This window comes from Mobula hypostoma, unplaced genomic scaffold, assembly GCF_963921235.1.
Source record: "Mobula hypostoma unplaced genomic scaffold, sMobHyp1.1 scaffold_42, whole genome shotgun sequence".
Classification (NCBI taxonomy): domain Eukaryota; kingdom Metazoa; phylum Chordata; class Chondrichthyes; order Myliobatiformes; family Myliobatidae; genus Mobula; species Mobula hypostoma.
The window spans coordinates 1,024,833-1,045,882 of NW_026948219.1; the positions used below are offsets into that span (position 1 = coordinate 1,024,833).

At 44.7% G+C, this 21,050-nt stretch overlaps 1 protein-coding gene and 1 pseudogene across 1 annotated transcript; both read right to left on the reverse strand.

Moving 5' to 3' along the window:
* The window catches only part of LOC134341928 (zinc finger protein 850-like), a 64,284-nt pseudogene extending 46,898 nt beyond the window's left edge, over nt 1-17,386 (reverse strand).
* Nucleotides 6,597-17,479, reverse strand: LOC134341935 (zinc finger protein 585A-like). Its single transcript, XM_063039873.1, has 2 exons — nt 17,350-17,479; nt 6,597-9,952 (listed from the first exon to the last, which is right to left on the reverse strand). Exon 2 carries the CDS (start codon nt 9,542-9,544, stop codon nt 8,003-8,005), a length of 1,542 nt encoding a protein of 513 aa, XP_062895943.1. The 5' UTR covers nt 9,545-9,952; nt 17,350-17,479; the 3' UTR covers nt 6,597-8,002.
* Nucleotides 17,480-21,050: the final 3,571 nt, after the last annotated feature.

A 21,050-nucleotide genomic window follows, 5' to 3' on the forward strand; every position in this document is an offset into this window, starting at 1 on the left:
GGATCATGGGACAGGAGGTCCGGGAAGAAAGACGGGGGGTGGGGGTGACCCAGAGGATGGGCAAGAGGTATATTCAGAGGGACAGAAGGAGAAAAAGGAGAGTGAGAGAAAGAATGTGTGCATTAAAAAGAGTAACAGATGGGGTACGAGGGGGAGGTGGGGCCTAGCGGAAGTTAGAGAAGTCAATGTTCATGCCATCAGGTTGGAGGCTACCCAGACGGAATATAAGGTGTTGTTCCTCCAACCTGAGTGTGGCTTCATCTTTACAGTAGAGGAGGCTGTGAATAGACATATCATAATGGGAATGGGATGTGGAATTAAAATGTGTGGCCACTGGGAGATCCTGCTTTCTCTGGCGGACAGAGCGTAGGTGTTCAGCAAAGCGGTCTCCCAGTCTGCATCGGGTCTCGCGCCAATATATAGAAGGCCGCATTGGGAGCACCGGATGCAGTATATCACCCCAGCCAACTCACAGGTGAAGTGTCGCCTCACCTGGAAGGACTGTTTGGGGCCCTGAATGGTGGTGAGGGAGGAACTGTAAAGGCATGTGTAGCACTTGTTCCGCTTACAAGGATAAGTGCCAGGAGGGATATCGGTGGGGAGGGATGAATGAATGGGAGTCGCGTAGGGAGCGATCCCTGCGGAAAGCAGAGAGAGGGGGGAGGGAAAGATGTGCGTAGTGGTGGGATCCCATTGGAGGTGGTGAAAGTTACGGAAAATAATATGTTGGACCCAGAGGCTGGTGGGGTCGTAGGTGAGGACCAGGGGAACCCTATTCCTAGTGGGGTGGCGGGAGGATGGAGTGAGAGCAGATGTGCATGAAATGGGGAGCTGCGTTTGAGAGCAGAGTTGATGGTGGAGAAAGGGAAACCCCTTTCTTTAAAAAAGGAAGACATCTCCCTCGTCCTAGAATGAAAAGCCTCATCCTGAGAGCAGGTGCGGTGGAGATGGAGGAATTGCGAGAAGGGGATGGCATTTTTGCAAGAGACAGGGTGAGAAGAGGAATAGTCCAGATAGCTGTGAGAGTCAGTAGGCTTATAGTAAATTCCGAGTCCTCGGAAATATGAAATATGAGCCCTCGGGGCAAGACTCCCAGCAGGTTAATTTACAGGTTGAGTCTGTGGTAAAGGAGGCAAATGCAACGCTGGCATTTATTTAAAGTGAAGTCGCATATATAAGCAAGGAGATAATGCTGGTGCTTTCTAAACTCTACTTAAGAGTATTTGGGACCCATATCTCAGAAAAGGTGTGTTGTCATTGGGGAGTCCAGAGGATGTTCAAGATGATTCCGGGAATGAAGGGGTTAAGATATGAGGAGTGTTTGCCAGCCTTGGGCCTGTACTCCTGCACTGACCTATGTTTAATAAATGTGAGTGGTGGAATTAAATCTCACTGAAACCCACCGAATGTGGATAGGTCTAGATAGGGTGGATGAGGAGAGGACTTTTCGTATGGTGGGGGTAGCCATAACAGAGGGCACAGCCTCAAAACTGAGGAATGACCTTTTAGAATAGTTAAGGAGGATCTTATTTAGTCGGAGAGCAGTGAATCTGTGGAATTCTCTGACACACACGGCGGTGGTGGTCAAGTCCGTGGGTGCATTTAAGGCAGAAGCTAATAGTTTGCTGATCAGTCGGGGCATTACAGGACATGCCGAGGAGGCAGGTGCATGGGGTTGAGTGAGAACCGGGATCAGCCATGATAGAACGGCAGAGCAGACTCGATGGGGCTGAATGGCCTAATTCTGCTCCTATGTCTTATTGTCTTATACAGCTGAAGTCTTACACAGTGAAGACTGACACAAAATACTATTACATTCAGCTGCTGTTTCTTTGCTCTGTGACTAACTCGCCAGCATCATCTTCTGGCGGTACAGTATCAACTCCTGCCTCTCTTTTATTCTTTAATTATCTGAAAAACTTTTGATACTTGATATTATTGGCTCACTTACCTTAATTTATCATCTTCTTTCTTCTGCCTGTCTTTTTTTAAGTTGTCTCCTATTGGTTATGTAAAAGCTTTCCAATCCTCTAACTTCCCACTGTTTTCTTGCTATATAATATGACACCGCTTTTGCTTTTATTGTTACGTAACCGGCAACGATGAATATCAATCGAGACAGGTTATATAAAAACAACCAAACATTTATTACACATGTCTAAACGATAAGGAAAAATCGAACTAAAACTTTAACCGGAAGTTGACAGATATGCAGCCGTGCACCAACTCGCCACTCGGCTCTGGTTCTCAAAGCGTTAAATGCGAAAACAGTTCTTAAAGCGATACAGTCAGATATAGTTCTTAAAGCGATAACTTTGAAAGTCCAACAGATTTACACGTTCAATTGGGCGAGACTTCTCTGGAGAAGGATTCCTTCACAGACGCGACTTTCCTGCTGGTTCTGTCCACAGGATTCACGATGCCGAAAATAAACAGTTTAAATCAACTGACCTTAGATTCCTTTGGAGAGAGAGAGCACTTTTTTGCATGAACTCCTTACTCTTTCTGGCAAGAGTTATCTCGATGCAGGTAGCTAATACCCAACGAAGACTCAATAAGGTCGATCCTTTATTAAACTGCCAAACGATGCCGACTCCTCTCGATCCTGTACTTCGATAAATTCTTCACTTTCCCTTTAACTGTTGGAATTGAGTAAATTGGCACATCCAGCCACAAATTTCCAGTCCAAATAATATGGAATCTTTCAACAGAACACACAACGGTTTTAAAAATGAAACTTTGTCACAAAAACAAAACGCAACAGAAACGGAGGCACAGCACGTTCCACCTGGAAATCTACAAACTTCAAAACCCACTGCATCACCCGAGTCGACCCTTATATAGTCACGGGGGGGGGGGGCACATGTCATCACGTGACCTCACATCGGCGGGAAAATCGCATCAGGTGACCTCCAAAAGACCATTACATCATTCTCACAAAGAAAAAACCAGATCTCCTTGAGCATGTAACATTATCAAAAACAGGAGAAAATCTGTGGATGCTGGAAATCCAAGCAACACATGCACAAAATGCTGGAGGAACATAGGAGGCCAGGCAGCATATATGGGAAATAGTAAACAGTCGACGTTTCGGGCCAAGACCCTTCATCAGGACTGGAGGAAAAACAGATGAGACATCAGAGGAAGAAGTGTGGGGGTTGGAAGGGTGGAAGAAGTGGTAGGTGATAGGTGAAACTGGGAGAGGGGGAGTAGTGAAGGAAAAAAACTTTTTAGGATACAATTTCCTTAACGATTCTCGAAAGATCATTGCTAATGCCTCCACATCTCTTCAGCCACCTCTTTCAGATCCCTGGGGTGTGCACCATCTGGTCCAGGTGACCTATTTATCTTCAGACCATCTCTGTTTCCCAAGAACCTTCTCCCGAGTAACGTAACTTTACACATTCTGACCACTGACATCTGTGACTTCCATATTCCTGCCAGTGTCTTCGACAGATAAGTGATGTACAATACTTATTCAGTTCATCTGCCCTCACCTTGCACCCCCGCCCCATTACTACCTCTCCAGCATCATCTCCCAGTGGTTTGATATCCACTTCCGCCGCTCCTTTACACTATATGTACCTGAAGAAAAATTTGGTCTCCTCTTTAATATTACTGGCTAGCTCACCTATGTATTCCATCTTTTCCTTCTTAATTATTTTAGTTTCATTCTATTGGTTTTAAAAGCTTCCCAATCTTCTAACTTCCAAGTAATTTTTGCTCTATGCCCTCTCTTTGGTTTTTATGTTGTCTCTGGTATCTCTTATCAGCCACGGTTTTGTTCCCTTACCTCTCGAATACTACTTCCTCTTTGTGATGTATACAACTTGTGCCTTCAGAATTGCTTCCAGAAATTCCAGCCATTGCTGCTGTGTTTCATCCCTGCCCATATTCTTTTAAAATCAATTTTGACGAATTTTTCTCTCATGCCTCTCTAATTCTCTTTATCCCACATCTGACTTTAGCTTCTCCTTCTCTAATGTCAGGGTGAATCTGATCATATTAAGATCACTTTTCCCTAAGGGTCCTTTAAAACTAAGTGACCTAATTAGTTCTGGTTCATGACAACACCCAATCCAGAAGAGCTGATCCCCAAGTGGGCTCAACCACGAGCTGCTCTAAAAAAGCATCTTGCAGGCATTCTACGAATTCCTCATCTTGAGACCAACACCATCCTAATTTTCCTAAGCACCTGCATGACAATCCCCCATTACTATTGTAACATTGCCCTTTTGGCACGCATTTTCTATCTCCCATTCTAATTTGTGGACCACATACTTACTAATGTTTGGTGGTCTCTATACAACTCTCATCAAGGATTTTTGTTTACATTTGCTGTTCCTTAATTCTACCCACAGATTCTACACCTTCCAACCCAATGCCACCTCTTTCTAATGATTTTTTAAAATATTTTACCAACAGAGCCACACAACCCCACTAACAGCTTGTTCTTTCAAGAAACTTATAAATATCTGGGGAAACAAGAGGACCTGCAGATGCTAGAAATCTAGAGAACTACACGCAAAGTGCTGGAGGAGCTCAGCATGTCAGGTAGCGTCTATGGATGGGAATCAACATTTCGGGCCAAGACCCTTCACAGCGACTCTTGATACCCACATATCTGGAATATCAGATATCAGATCAGACAAGCAAAGGAAATAGAAAGTAGTGCGAAATACGGAAAACCTTTGACAAAATTTAGTTCAAGGATTTAATAAACCTGCCAAACAGAGCTCAATAGTTAACAAATACAAAAAAGGCAAAAATCACTTTCATCAATGCCTACATTGACTTTTTGTTTATAAAAATACCTTGGTCCCATTTCAATCAGTAAAATTTACAAAGATAAATAAGAACTTTAGAAAAGACTATTTACACTCAAACCCACTTAGATTGAGGCTACCTTGGACAGAAGGAGGAAGAGAAATTACACACATGAAAAAAAAATCATTTATATTTTCTTCAAAACTGAACAGGATTCAGCACTCCATGTGTGTGTATATGCAATCATGATAAGAAATACAGACCAGAAAACTTAAATGAGAGACCAACTCAGAAAAATGAATCATCACTAAGAAAGAAAACATTAACCAGTGGAATGAGTATGACCCTCCATGGGAGACATCTCAATGATCTGAGCAGACGAGATGTTGACAAGGAAGCATCGAGCACCTGACTGAGAGTTGGAGACCTCTTCCCAGAAACAGAGGGGTTCCTTGCAGAAATACAGGACAAGGTGGTTAACAAAAGGGAAAAAAAAAATCAAAAAATACATGAAATGCCAAGAGAAACCAGACACAATCCAACATATTCCAGGATCCAGCAGCAGTTTAACTCAATCTGATTACTTACAAAGGTACAATCAAGTGGAAAATATCATTGACCAGAATCTTACTTTAAAATACAAACTCATGAATGCCCTCCATCACTCCATAAAGGCACCATAAATTCAAGCCTGATCCAGTTTTAGAGTCAAAATCATAGGGACTCTTTATACCCACATATCCGGAATATCAACAAGCAAAGAAAGTAGAAACTACTGCAAAATAGGGCAAAACTTTGAGAAAATTTAGTTCAACGTTTAAAAAAACCTGCCAAATAGAGCTCAATAGGTAACAATTACAATAAAGGCAATAAACACTTTCACCAATACTGACATTGACTTTTTTTATATATATAAAAATAACTTCGTCCCATTTCAATCAGTAAAATTTACAAAAATAAATAAGAACTTCAGAAAAATTTAGCAAAGTGTATTTACACTCAAACCCACTTAGATTAACACTACCTTGGACAGAAGGAGGATGAGAAATAAGAAACATAAAAAAATCACAGAACTGTCAGATAAAAGTTCTAAGGAAAACTGAACAGGATTCAACAGTCCATGTGTGTATATGCAATTGTGATAAGAAATACAGACCAGAAAACTTAAATGAGAGGCCAACTCAGAAAAATAAATCATCACTATGGAAGAAAACATTAACCAGTGGAATGAGTATGACCCTCCATGGGAGACATCTCAATGATCTGAGCAGACGAGATGTTGACAGGGAAGCATCGAGAACCTGACTGAGAGTTGGAGACCTCTTCCCAGAAACAGGGGGGTTCCTTGCAGAAATACGGGACAAGGTGGTTAACAAAAATAAGAAAAAAATCAAAACTACATGCAATACCAAGAAACAAGGCAATAAATGCAGGGAATAACAAGAGAAACCAGACACATTCCAGGATCCTGCAGCAGTTGAACTCAATTTGATTACAATCGAGTGGCAAATATCATTGACCAGAATCTTGCTTTAAAATACAAACTGACCTCCATTTCATCATGGCACCGTACATTCAAGCCTGTTCCAGTTTTAGAGTCAAAATCTCACAAACTATAGATAACCAATACATTATTTCAGATAGGACAATCCATAATAACCATCAGATATAACAGGATAAACAGGCAGGAACAACTCCCTCAATAGATAAAACCATTCCCAACACACACATGTTCCTCGACCAGTGGATCACCTCACCACAGGTATTGTTTGTGTCATCAATCAGACAACCAAATTATTTTCTCTGTCAATCAGCTTCCAAATGTTGCGACTCTGTCATTCGTTGCCACGGCCCACTGCTGATTCCCTTATCCTCATCACACGTTCTTACCCCGACCATCGTCCAGAGCCCCAAACTCTGCCCTGTGCAGACCCGCCTCTGGTTTCTGACCCTGCTCTGTTGAACATCCAACTAATGGTTTCCCATTCTGCTTTCAGTCTTCAGAGGACAGTGTGTTTTCTAACAACCCTTTAGAAGCAGGGAAAATGACCCATAATGTGGAAATGAGACATCAATAAGGAGGTTAACTCCCAATGTCATTCTTCCTCAGCCCAGAGATTAGAGGGACGGAGAACATCTCAGACAGAACTGCAGTCAGCTCCACTTCTTCAGGCTGCAGAAATTCAAACCTCTTCACCCAAAGAGTGGCGACTGTTTGGAACCCATCACCACAAGGAGAGCAAGAAGGGAACAACAGGGGAGGATTTAAAAGGACTGTCATGGAACAGAATCACTGGCAGGGTCCAGCCGGCCTGAGTTGTCTCCCTACTGTACAATAGGTGCATTATAAATTCACTAAGTACCGGAGACAGAATTCAATTAGAACTGATTTAATTGTCTTAGATCCAGAATATTAAACTCCAGCCCTATTAAGGGTGAATGTGCAGCAGAAGAAACTCCTCCCATGCCCAGTGACCAGGGTGCAGAACTGGGTGTGGTGAGCAGCAGCAATAATTGCAGAGTTCAGCACCGACTCACTCTCGAAATTGCATTCAGCAACGGTGATGGACAAATATCCAGCATGCAGCTTATTGAAACTTTCTCCCCAGTGTGAACCCGGCAGTGTGTCACAAGTGTAACACGCTGTAAAGTTTCACAGCTAATGTAATGGCCTCTCTGCAATGTTTCACTGCTGAGGTAATGGTTTCTCTGTAGCAGCAATGTTTAGGTTACGAATAGAGATAACAGGGTTTTGGAGTGTGGGGCTATCCAATGACAGAAATGTTCTCTCTTGTGAGTCTGGAAGAGAGATTTTGGTGTTTTTTTTTGCTGGGGAGAGATGAGAAGATGCGAATGGAGAGAGTGGGCCCTTTTTCTTTTATTTTTTTGTTTTCTTCAGGAACCATGTAGTCAAATTAAGAATTATAAAGCTCAATTGTTTCATTGCATATTGTGTACCGCTTGTTATTTCGGGGTACTGATTTGTAAAAGGGGACACATCGTGCAGCATCCACCCAAATGAGATTTCTTAAGCTTGGCCAGGCTGGGGGGGCTATCACCCCCTATATTAAGCTGCTAGCTGAAGTGAAAGTTACATAAGGTTAAATGACTGAGTGAATCGCTTCCCACATTCACAGCAGGTGAACAACCTCTCCACAGTGTGAACTCAATGATGCACATTTGGATTATTTGGTTCAGAGAATCTCTTCTCGAAGTCTGAACAGGTGATCAACCTCTACCCAGTGTGAACTTGCTGGTGTCTCTGTAGTTGAGATGACCAAGTGAATCCCTTCCCACAGTCTGAGCAGGTGAATGGCCTCTCCCCCGTGTGAACTCTCTCATGTACCTTCAGATGAGATGACTGAGTGAATCCCTTCCCACAGTATGAGCAGATGAACGGCCGCTCCCCGGTGTGAACTGACCGGTGAGCTTGCAGGTGGGATGACTGAGTGAATCCTTTCCCACAGTCTGAGCAGGTGAACGGCCTCTCCCCAATGTGAATTCGCTGATGTACCTTCAGTTTAGATGACTCAGTGAATCTCTTCCCACAGTCTGAGCAGGTGAACGGTCTCTCCCCAGTGTGAACTGACCTGTGTACCAGTAGGTAGGATGACCGAGTGAATCCCTTCCCGCAGTCTGAGCAGGTGAACGGTCTCTCCCCAGTGTGAACTGACCTGTGTACCAGTAGGTAGGATGACTGAGTGAATCCCTTCCCGCAGTCTGAGCAGGTGAACGGTCTCTCCCCAGTGTGAACTAACCGGTGTGCTTGTAGGCTAGTTAACCGTCTGAATTCCTTCCCGCAGTCTGAGCAGGTGAATGGCCTCTCCCCAGTGTGAACTGACCTGTGTGCTTGTAGGCTAGTTAACTGTGTGAATCCCTGCCCACAGACTGAGCAGGTGAATGGCCTCTCCCCAGTGTGAACTCGCTGATGTAACTTCAGTTGAGATAACAGAGTGAATCTCTTCCCACAGTCTGAGCAGGTGAACGGCTTCTCTCCAGTGTGAACTCGCTGATGTACCTTCAGTTCAGATGACCGAGTGAATCCCTTCCCACAGTCTGAGCAGGTGAATGGCCTCTCCCCAGTGTGAACTCTCTGATGTACCTTCAGCTGAGATAACCGGGAGAACCCTTTCCCACAGTCTGAGCAGGTGAATGGCCTCTCCCCAGTGTGAACTGACTTGTGTACCAGTCGGCTGGATGACTGAGTGAATCCCTTCCCGCAGTCTAAGCAGGTGAACTGCTTCTCCCCAGTGTGAACTCTCTGATGAACCTTCAGATTAGATGAGCAAGTGAATCCTTTCCCACAGTCTGAACAGGTGAATGGCCTCTCTCCAGTGTGAACTGACTTGTGTACCAGTAAGTTGGATGACTGAGTGAATCCCTTCCCACAGTCTGAGCAGGTGAATGGCCTCTCCCCAGTGTGAACTGACTGGTGAGCTTGTAGGGTTGATGATCGAGTGAATTCCTTCCCACAGTCTGAGCATTTGAACGGCCTCTCCCCAGTGTGAACTCTCTGATGTACCTTCAGATTAGATGAGCAAGTGAATCCTTTCCCACAGTCTAAGCAGGTGAATGGCCTCTCTCCAGCGTGAACTCTCCGATGAACCTTCAGGTGAGATGATGAAGTGAATCCCTTCCCACAGTCTTTGCAGGTGAACGGCCTCTCCCCAGTGTGAACTCTCTGATGAACCTTCAGTTTAGATGAGCAAGTGAATCCCTTCCCACAGTCTGAGCAGGTGAATGGCCTCTGCCCAGTGTGAACTCGCTGGTGAGCCATTAGTTCAGATGATCGAGTGAATCCTTCCCCACAAATTCAGCAGATGACCAGCCTCCGCCCAGTGTGAACTGACTGGTGTGTCCACAGGTGGGAAGACCGACTGAATTCCTTCTCACCCACAGAACAGGTGAATGGCCTTGTCCCAGTGTGAACTTGCTGATGTACCTTCAGCTGAGATGACCGAGTGAATCCACTCCCACTGTCTGAGCAGGTGAACGGCCTCTCCCCTGTGTAAAATGACGGGAATGCCAGTCGGTCTGATGACCAAGTGAATCCCTCCCCACAGTCTGAGCAGGAAGGATGATCGAGTGAATCCCTTGCTCCACTTCTTAAATATCTGGACAGAGACAGCAAAACCGACGTGTTGTGTTCAATTTTCGCGTAAATAAATTCCTTGTCATTTTTAACCTGTGAAAAGATTTACAAAATCGATCAATGGGTGTAGGACAACATTTCAGATGTCATCACTTGAGTTGTCAAGGTGTGATCTGGTATCACACTGTTACAGTGAGGTTCAACCCAAGTTGGAGAGAGAAATCATCTTCTAACTGGGCACAGTGCTGGTATCTGGAATGACCATCAAATTCTCTGATGCTCTTCCTGTCTCTATAAGAATGGGGCATTTCTGCCGTCTCCAATCTGTGACCTGGCTCAGTTTGACTCTCTCCATTGGTATTATTCCCTGTTCCCACTGAGCTGCATGGGTTCCTGGCCCCACAGTATCTGAAACACTCACACAAATAGCTGGCAGTGTATTACACGCACCCACCACTCTCTGTGTAAAAAACTTGCCCCTGACATCCCCTCGGTATCTATTTACAAGCACCTTAAAACTATGCCCCCTCGTGTTTGTCATTTCAGCCCCGGGAGTAAACCTTTGGCTATGCACATGATCAATGCCCCTAGAAACCATAAGAAAACATAGAACACAACAGCACAGAAACAGGCCTTTCAGCCCTTCTTGGCTGTGCTGTAACATTTCCTGCCTAGTCCCACTGACCTGCACACGGACTATATCCGTCCATACACCTCTCATCCATGTACCTGTCCAATTTATTCTTAAATGTTAATAAAGAATCCGCATTTACCACCTCGTCTGGCAGCTCATTCCATACTCCCACCACCCTCTGTGTGAAGAAGCCCCCCCAATGTTCCCTTTAAACTTTTCCCCCCTCACCCTTAACCCCTGTCCTCTGTTTTTTTTTTCTCCCCTTGCCTCTGTGGAGAAAGCCTGCTTGCATTCAAGTCCAAACTTATTCAACCTCTCTCTGTAACTGAGTTTCTCAAGTCCCGGCAACATCCTTGTACACCTTCTCTGCACTCTTTCAACCTTATTAATATCCTTCCTGTAATTTGGTGACCAAAACTGAACACAATACTCAGATTCGGCCTCACCAATGCCTTATACAACCTCATCATAACATTCCAGCTCTTATACTCAATACTTCGATTAATAAAGGCCAATGTACCAAAAGCTCTCTTTACAATCCTATCTACCTGTGACGCCACTCTTAGGGAATTTTGTATCTGTATTCCCAGATCCCTCTGTTCTACTGCACTCCTCAGTGCCTTACCATTTACCCTGCATGTACCCCTCATCATTTTACAGACCTAAAAAAGGCACTAAGCATAAACAAGGAAATCATACATTGCTTTGGGGATTTGTAAGGAGTATACAAAATTATGAGGGTATAGATAGAGCGAATGCAAACAGGCTTTTTCCACTGAGGCTAGGGGAGAAAAAAAACAGAGGACATGGGTTGAGGGTGAAGGGGGAAAAGTTTAAAGGGAACATTAGTGGGGGCTTCTTCACACAGAGAGTGGTGGGAGTGTGGAATGAGCTGCCAGACGAAGTGGTAAATGCGGGCTCACCTTTAACATTTAAGAAAAACTTGGACAGGTATATGGACGAGAGGTGTATGGAGGGATATGGTCAGGGTAAAGGTAAGTGGGACTAGGCAGAAAAATGATTCAGCACAGCAAAGAAGGGCCAAAAGGCCTGTTTCTGTACTGTAATGTTCTATTGTGTGATGGTTACAAGCTGCAGCTGGATGCACATCTTGTAGGTGAGGGCATCAAGGACACTGGAAGTCTCCCCACCTTCCCACCAATGTCCCCTCTAATTTGTAATGACCAGTGTGCACATAAATCTTGTATTGTGCATTTTTTTTACCCAGTGACAACGCGTGCACAGTGAATTTTATATAGAGAGGTATTCATTTTAACAGCTAGCAAATCACTGTCAGTGAGAACTTTGATCTCCCCTGGCTTCGATCGAGTTCATCTGCACTCTCACACAACCTATGTAGCAGTCCTGTAATGGGAAATGAAGGATTTTCTCACCAGAGCTTTTGCACATTGTCCATATGTGATTTGCTTGCTAAATTATGCTTTAAAAAGTCAGATTTCCAGATATCACTCCACTTCTTCCCACCTGTAAATTCTCCAGCAACTTTTGCATGGCCACAATACACACAGGTAACACCAGTTTCTATATTGGACATAAATATTTCCCCTGAACCCTCATGAGGAATTGAGGATATATATAAAACATTATTTTGAACCTGTGTAACCTGGGGTTAAAAGAATAATTGGGACTGAATAGGAATTTTTGAACTGAAGTAAACTCTGTCATCAGCAGTTAGCAAAGACAGGTTCATTGCCAGTTCTCTGTGGCTTGCAGGGAGACACACTGAGAGCTGATAACATTATACATTGTACCCTGGTTAGTTGATACATTATACCTTGTACCCTCGTTTGAGTAAAGAGAGGAGGACTCATCAATAAGGACAGGAATCAACATCTGTCTGTAATTAAATCAGAGCCTTGCAAAGGGATTAACTGATAAGGACTGGACAGTACATCTGTCTGTAATTAAAACCTTGATTTAGCGAACACTCTTATTTAAGTAATTAAGTTTTGCACCAACAGACTTGGTGGGCGTACCAGTTCAAATAACATCTTGCAATAGTAATGTATGGGACTTACTGTGTATAAATATACGGCTGTAACCTGACTAAGTCAGTCCACTTGTCAGATGGTGGTAGTGCTTATGTGCCTTCCCTTTGACAACTGGGTCTCAAACTCCTGCAGGAGAATGCGCTATAAACTGTGGAGATGATAAGAAGCTGGGCTCCCAAGTTTTATTCAGACACAACTTGAACATTTGGCGTCACGAACAGGATCCCAATATAGGGAGTGCCAAGCAGACTGTGGTGGGATATTACCTCATGAGAACAAGCAGTAAATTTGATATGGAAAAAGAACTGTGGAAAGAAGTGGAAATTGTTGAAAAGGGAATGGAAGGAAAAGGCAGATGTAAAGTAGAGCAGTATATTATGAGCAAGTTGGTGGAATAATGCATGTGACAAAGGGATAGAGGTATGTACTGCAGAAGGAACACCAAAGGTTGGGAGACGCTAAAAGCGGAGCATGAATGGGTGGATGGGCATCAAAAATGAGAGCAGGAAAAACAACGTAAGCAAACCAAGGCTGGCCTAGATAGGAGAGAAGGGCAGGAACATCAGTCTAAAGTTCCAACTGATAGGGAAACAAGGGATCCCGAACCCATGTCTGGCGTACCGACCCTGTTTGAGGATAGTGGCCATGATGAGGAGTGGGCACCCACTGTACCCCTCCACCTTACCAGAGGCCAAGTTCACCCAGTGCCCCTGAACCCCAATCCTCCCAGTACTCAGATACGGTGGCCGCTCGGGTCAAACAGCGGCGGCAGGGAAGGGGAGGCTCTATACTCTGAGATCCAGAAAGGAAATACAGTGGGAAGAATCCAATAAAACCCCAGAGCTAATGGCTCCACTAAGACTATTGCCCACCCAAATGCTGCCCAATCCACAAGCAGGAGGAGGGACAGCCCTCAGTGATTCCTGTGTTTGCACCCTGGAAGCCTCAAGCAATGATAATGATCATGAATCAGGCCCCAGATAGAAAAGAAAAACCAGCACAGTTTGCTCAGTATGTCAGCAGTACTATACAAATGTTTAATGCAACCCCGCAAGATTTATTCAGTCTCTGCCGCATGTTAAGGCAGAATTGAGATGCCAAACCTATCAAGAGTTACAAGCGGGAAACTATAATGAGAATGAACAGACAGACCAGATTATTCAAGCCTCGGAAAGGGCTCTCCAACAACCTGGAAACATCACTAAAGTACTTGAATGCAAACCTAAGCCTGGGGAATCAGGACCAGACTACTGGGAGCAATGTGTGGCCTGCTACGGCAAGTTCACAGGAGACCAAGCCTTTAATGATGGGAATCCATCCTCCCCCAGTTTAATGCCTACTGCTCCAATGCTTACCAACTAAGTTAGCCAACATGATTGGAACAAATAATATGGATTGGCCTGACAATGTAATATTGCAAGTTGCTGGAATTCCAATTCCATTTATGATTGATATGGGGGCAATCACAACCACTCTCAATCAGGAAATCAGGAATGAAAAGGGATTCCAGCTATCAGACACTACAATCACTCCGTCTGGGTTCGAAGGCAAGGAAAGTACATATTCACATACTCAACCACTGCAGGTGGAACTGCAGGGGGACCCAGTGTGAGGTTTCATTTACAGCCACCACCAGTCTGGGGTGTAATCTAGCAGGGAGAGACTTGCTCTGTCCGTTGGAAGTCGAGATTCTATGCACAGACAAGGGTGTCACCCTGGGGCTAGTGAACAACTGGCAGCTTCCCCAGTTTCTGACCCCCCAGTGGTGGGCACTTAATCTGGACTCCACTGCATTTGAACCCCCACTGCCAGCGGTCGACCCTCATGTGACTCTGCTATGACCCTCAGGGGTGATCAACTGAGGAAAGCCAATATTATGCACCCCTCGAGGGACAGAAGTTCCTAGTCACGGTGACTGGAAAGGTTAAAGGAAGGGAGGGCAGTGCATCACTGGCTGAAGTTCTGGATTTCCTTTGGCGACAGACAGGACTGGTGGTTCCCCATACCACCGTTAGGGTTTGCCCTGAGTTTGAGCCAAAGAGCCTCGGGTTCATTGCCTGCACGCTGATGAAACAAGCCTCCAACACCAAGGGAGACTGGCAAGATTTGCCGATGCGACATTTCTGATACTGGAAAGAGTCTGAGGTGAAGACGGGACATCTGGTAAGACACTCTTTTAATATTGACCGAATCCAAGACAATTTCAGGGCAATTTCAGGCCATGACGTTGGCCACACCAACTGCCCCGCTGTCCGGATCACCGTGAAAGAAGGACAGACTCTCCCATCTATTCCACAATACCCCCTCAAGCCCGAGGCAACGTTTTATGAGGAAGGAAGCTCTTTTGTGGATCCAGCAGGAAAACGATATTCTGGCTATGCGATAGTGATGGACAGTGAAGTAGTTGAGCAGGCCTCTTTTGAAACAGCTGTCTCCGCCCAGAAGGCTGAGCTGTTTGCTCTGACTCGTGCCTGTATCCTAGCAACAGACTAAAGTGCGAACGTTTACACAGACATAGTTGAGCAGGCCTCTTTTGAGTCAGCTGTCTCCGCTCAGAAAGCTGAGCTGCTTCCTGACTCGTGCCTGTATCCTAGCAACAGACAAGATTGTGAACATTTACACAGATCCCCATTATGCATTTGGAGTTCCGCATGACTGCTGGGCTCTCTGGGAACATCGGGGATTCCTAACTTCCTCTGGCCACCCCATTAGTAATGCCACCTTTGTAAACGACTTACTCACCGCTCTATGGCTACCTCGAGTTTTGGCCATTATTAAATTTGCAGCCCACACCCGCATGTCCAACTGGGTCACTAAAGGCAATGCTTTAGCAGAAAAGACAGCAAAAAGTGCGTCACAATCCTCAGTAGTTGTAGTCCCCTCAGGTTCCCGTCAAACAACCCTCCGTGACTGAAGCAGAATGGGTTTGCCAGACATGCAGGAGGTACGTACTTTTCAGGGGGGCGCCTCTGAGGAGGAGCTCAAACTGTGGTCCCAGATGGGGTGTCAGAAAGACCCCAACCCAGGTTTTTGGATCACCCCAGTGGGACAGGTTTGAGTTCCTACACAGTTTTTACCAATATTGGTTGACTATATACATGATTATAGACACCTGGGAAAGGAGGGAATGGTTGGTAACCTGTACCCTGCAAACCAAGTACGACTCCCTTAACAGGTGAACCTTCTTTGTGTCTAAAAGTTGATTTTATTGAATTGCCTAGAGTACAATGCTACAGATACTGCTTAGTTATTATAGATGCGTTTAGTAGCTGGACTGAAGCTATTCCAACTACCAATAATACTGCTTTGACTGTTGTGAAGGTATTATTACGGGAAATAATTCACAGGTACGGCCTGCCAAAGATGCTAAGCTCTGACAATGGCCCACACTTTGTGGTGAAAGTAAATGATGGGGTATGTAACGAACTAGCTATGAAACGAACTAGCTATGAAGCGACAATTCCACTGTGTACACCACCCACGGGCCACTGGCATAGTGGAGAGAGCCAGTGGCACTCTGAAGAGTAAATTGGCCAAACTAACGGTGGAGACTGGACTCACCTGGTTGAAGGTCCTACCGTTAGCCCTATTCCACACGAAGGTTAACCCACAGGGGAAAACAGGGTTGTCACCAGCTGAAATCATTTATGGATGGCCCATGAGGACACCCTGGGGACCAAGACCTTGTGTACCATTGCTCCCAGAAAGTCTACCAGCAAAATTAGATATGCATACCCTAGGGGAAGAGATGGGGAAATATATATGCAAACTAACCAAAATTCTCCAAGCATTACATTCACAGCTATGACATGCTTACAAGGAAGAGAACTACCCCCCAGAGAGGAGTGACTATCCCACCATAGAACCTGGGAATTTTGTCCTGATTAAGAACTGGGATCGAGGGAATCTCGGACCTCAGTGGAGAGGACCATATCAGGTGTTACTGACCACTCTCACAGCTGTGAAACTGAAGGGGCAATCTCGATGGATACATCGAACAGACTACAAATGTGTTACTGAAGGAAATGAGTAGAAGGATTCTCTCGGACTAAAGGAAAATGTGTTGGCTGATAGTGGTGTTCTGTGGTTCTCTGGTGTTTAGGTCTTTGAGAGGGCTCACTGATAAGGCAATGCTGTACTCAGTTGCTTTCTCTGTAAAAAATTACTGCTTTGTTGATCATGTAATGATCAAAAGGAGGGAATGATAAATTATGTAAAAGGGTTAACACGTCGTTAAACAATAGCAGTCTGTTTTTCTGAAAGAAACTGCTGATGATCAACAGATGTGCTAAGCCATGCTGAGCCATATTTCTTCTTGAGGGTAGCTAGCTAGGGTTTCAGGATGCTTATCTCATTGTGCACTCATGCGTAGAGATAGGACAGCTTCAGTCTGTTCTGTGTGTATAAGCCATTATGACTATTTTGTAATTTGTCTTTTGGGGCTGTCATGTAGTAAGTAACTTTGGCTCCAGCCTGTCTTGTGTAGGGGGGGGGGTGGTATCTGGACGGATATATCTGTGGTGTAGGGGGAATTGTTAATCAGTTAGTGGATTCGGCAGGAACAGTCATATACTGAGTAAGGCCCGGGTGCTTGGAATAAAGAGTTTGTACTTCTACGGTCTCTGAGTGACTTTATCCGGATTCGACTTCCACAGAATGGGAGTGGTTTTAAAGGGCTGGGCTGCTGGAAGCACATCACCAGACCTGGAGTGATTGCAACTGGGTCTGAAAGAGGCATAACTGGTTCTTCTGGGCACATTCAGTCTCACTCCAACTATTTCCTACCATCCTTTGTACAGGTATGCAATGTCTAAAGGACCAGTGTTTGAGTAAATGAGACTCACCAAACTTTCTCCTGACTGAATCACTGGAATCTCCGAGTCAGAAGGGTTCTCTCCAGCTGATGCTCTCAATCCTCGGGCTGGTTCACTTGTTGCTGTTCCCTCGTCTTCAGTCGTGGTTTGCTTCCAGTTGGGGTTTTTCTTCCAATAAATCTCTCACCGCAGGTCTAACTTTAACATGAAAGATAATGAAGCCCATTAACTATGAAAAGGAGAACCAAACATTTCTGCTTAATTTTACTAAGAACAAAACTCACTGAAATTTAAACGTTGACAGCAGATATACAGAAATGATCCCAGTGATGGGAGGAGAAGATGGCAACGCGATGCAGTGCGTGGCCGTTCCAAATGAATATCGTATGTGATAACTAGGGGGGCCGTGCACAATCCGGATCTGATGGAGACAGCCGTGAGAAGCACGGAGGAACGCCTGGAGTAACATCTGAAATGCCCGCTTCACTGCTGCTCCTACTGTGCGACCGAGAATCTCCAGAGGGAAGGCCCCAAATCCTTGGCTTTTCCTATTGCTGGGGCCGAGGTCGAAACGCCCGGCAGAGATGGCACTCGGTGCTCATTGTCGGAGAGCTGGTCGGAGGCTCGGAGTTTTCGGACGGACTTGTAGTCGGACTGTGGTCGGGTGCTTCCAGGATGCTGCATCGGCAAGTTTGCAGTGCTGGAGGTTCACCGTCTGCGTGAGATGATGGGACTTGCGAGAGACTTTTAGACTTTTACCGTGCCATGGTCTGTTCTTATCAAATTATGGAATTGCTTTGCACTGTTGTAACTATATGTTATAATTATGTGGTTTTTGTTCGTTTTTAAGTCGATTTGTCATGTGTTTCTGTGATATCAATCTGGAAAAACATTGTATCATTTCTTAAAGCATGCATTACTAAATGACAATAAATCTAATGATAATCTAATCTAATCTTTTCTTGTCCCTCACACATCACAAAAAGGAGGCATCATTCAGTCACGGTAAGACATAAGTCACAGGAACAGAATTAGGTGATTTGATCCATCTGGACTGCCTCACCACTCAACCATGGCTGCTTTTTATTCCAACACCATATTCCTGCCTTCCTCCTGTAACACTGAAGTTACTTAGCAATCATGAATATATTAATCACTGTCATAAATGTACCCAAATGGCAGCCTCAACCAACCTCTGCGGCAACAAATTCCACAGATCAGACATCTTTTGGCCAAAATATTTTTCTCATGTCAGTTTTAAAGGGAAGCATCTTTATTCTGAGACTGTGCTGTCAGATCACAGACTCTCCGTCTAATGGAAACATCCTCTCCATGTCCACTGTATCCAGGCTTTTCAGCATTCGGGAGGTTTACTTAACCACACATCACCCCACAACCACCACCGTCCCTCTGAACTCCATCAAGCACAGGTCCAGAACCATCAAATGCTCCTCATACATAAAGCCCATCATTCTTGAGATTATTCTTGTAAACCTCATTAGCAACATCTGTACTGTACACATTTCCAGGAATAACAGACAAATTGGTACCAGGATAATTTACAGGGAAAAGTTATGCTTTCTTTACTCTGCTACTATCACAGAACAAGCCATTTCCATTCCCAGGTTAAAACAGGTCCGTTTCAGGAAATATAAACCATTCCAGGGTGAATGTAATAAAAAGAAACTGGAATTACCAGAAACACTCAGCAGGTTAGGAACAGTTGTGGGGAGAGGAACAAACTTTACAATTCAGGTTAATAACGTTTTGTCAGAATGACTTCAAACATTTTCAGTTTTTAGTGCAGATCGCCAGCAACTTGAGTTTCTGTTTGATTTCCACTGCCTGACAGACAGGTGACAGTGAGGGGGTGGGGGGGATTTCCAAACACAGTTTGAACACTGAACCCTGGGTCTATTTATACTGGTGCCAACACAGAGCAGCCTCTCTCTGCGAGGATGGAATGGGGACCCATCCTCTCCTCAGATTAATAGTCATTGCCTCCACAGGAACTGTGGTAAATTGGATTAGACATTGAGGTGGTAAATTGGATTAGACATTGGCTCAATGGAAGAAGCCAAAGAGTGGTGGTAGAGAATTGCTTCTCCGAGTAGAGGCCTGTGACTAGTGGTGTGCCCCAGGGATCAGTGCTGGGTCCATTGTTATTTGTCATCTATATCAATGATCTGGATGATAATCTGGTAAATTGGATCAGCAAATTTGCTGATGATACAAAGATTGGAGGTGTAGTAGACAGTGAGGAATGTTTTCAGAGCCTGCAGAGGGACTTGGACCAGCTGGAAAAATGGGCTGAAAAATGGCAGATGGAGTTTAATACTGACAAGTGCGAGGTATTGCACGTTGGAAGGACAAACCAACGTAGAACATACGGGGTTAATGGTAAGGCACTGAGGAGTGCAGTGCAACAGAGGGATCTGGGAATACAGATACAAAATTCCCTAAAAGTGTCGTCACAGGTAGATAGGGTCGTAAAGAGAGCTTTTGGTACATTGGCCTTTATTAATCAAAGTATTGAGTATAAGAGCTGGAATGTTATGATGAGGTTGCATAAGGCATTGGTAAAGCCAAATCTGGAGTATTGTGTTCAGTTTCAGTCACCAAATTACAGGAAGGATATTAATAAGGTTGAAAGAGTGCAGAGAAGGTTTACAAGGATGTTGCCGGGACTTGAGAAACTCGGTTGCAGAGAAAGGTTGAATAGGTTAGGACTTTATTCCCTGGAGCGTAGAAGAATGAGGGGAGATTTGATAGAGGTACATAAAATTATGATGGGTATAGATAGAGTGAATGCAAGCAGGCCTCTTCACTGAGGCAGGGGGAGAAAAAAACCAGAGGACATGGGTTAAGGGTGAGGGGGGAAAAGTTTAAAGGGAACATTAGGGGGGGCTTCTTCACAGAAAGAGAGTATGGAAGTGGGAGTATGGAATGAGCTGCTAGACAAGGTGGTAAATGCAGGTTCTTTTTTTAACATTTAAGAATAAATTGGACAGATACATGGATGGGAGGTGTATGGAGGGATATGGTTCGCGTGCAGGTCAGTGGGACTAGGCAGAAAATGGTTCGGCACAGCCAAGAAGGGCCAAAAGGCCTGTTTCTGTTTTGTAGTTTCTATGGTTCTATGGTTTAACTCCGGAGACAAACATCTGATCCCAGAACAGAAATACTCACTCAACACCTCATAAATCTGGGCAGCTTAATCCCCGGGTCCATTTCACATGGAATGAAAACTGTGATATCCCAGGACCCAACCTCAAAGAGTCACAGAGCTGAATCTGCCGCTCACCAACCCTGAGAGTCTCACACAACATCCCCATGTCTCAGACTGGGTACTGCAATCCAGGATTTCCCCACAACCAATGTCCAGCTGCTCGAAATTTCTGCTTCATTGCAGAAGGACGACCATCCAGCCCCATCTGTAGAAGCACTAACCAAAGTCAAAACCGAAACAGTGACAGTTCCATATGCCTGGAATGTGGATCACAGGACTCCCCCAGTACTCTTTGCTGACAGTAAAATGCTGCAGTGTGTCAGCCAGTCACAGTTCAAAAACCAGCACCTCCACACCAATGCACAACACAACTGGTACCTGAAGACCCTCGGGCATTCCAGTTAACAAAAACTGATTCTGGAAATAACTCAGCAAGGCCAAAGGTGCAAAAGAACACTTCACAATGAAGACAAAGGTTAGAGGAAAGATTGCTGATATGTAA

Bases quoted from the DNA above. Each gene is read 5' to 3' on its own strand.
- LOC134341935 (XM_063039873.1), bottom strand. From the start codon at position 9,544: ATGGCTCACCAGCGAGTTCACACTGGGCAGAGGCCATTCACCTGCTCA.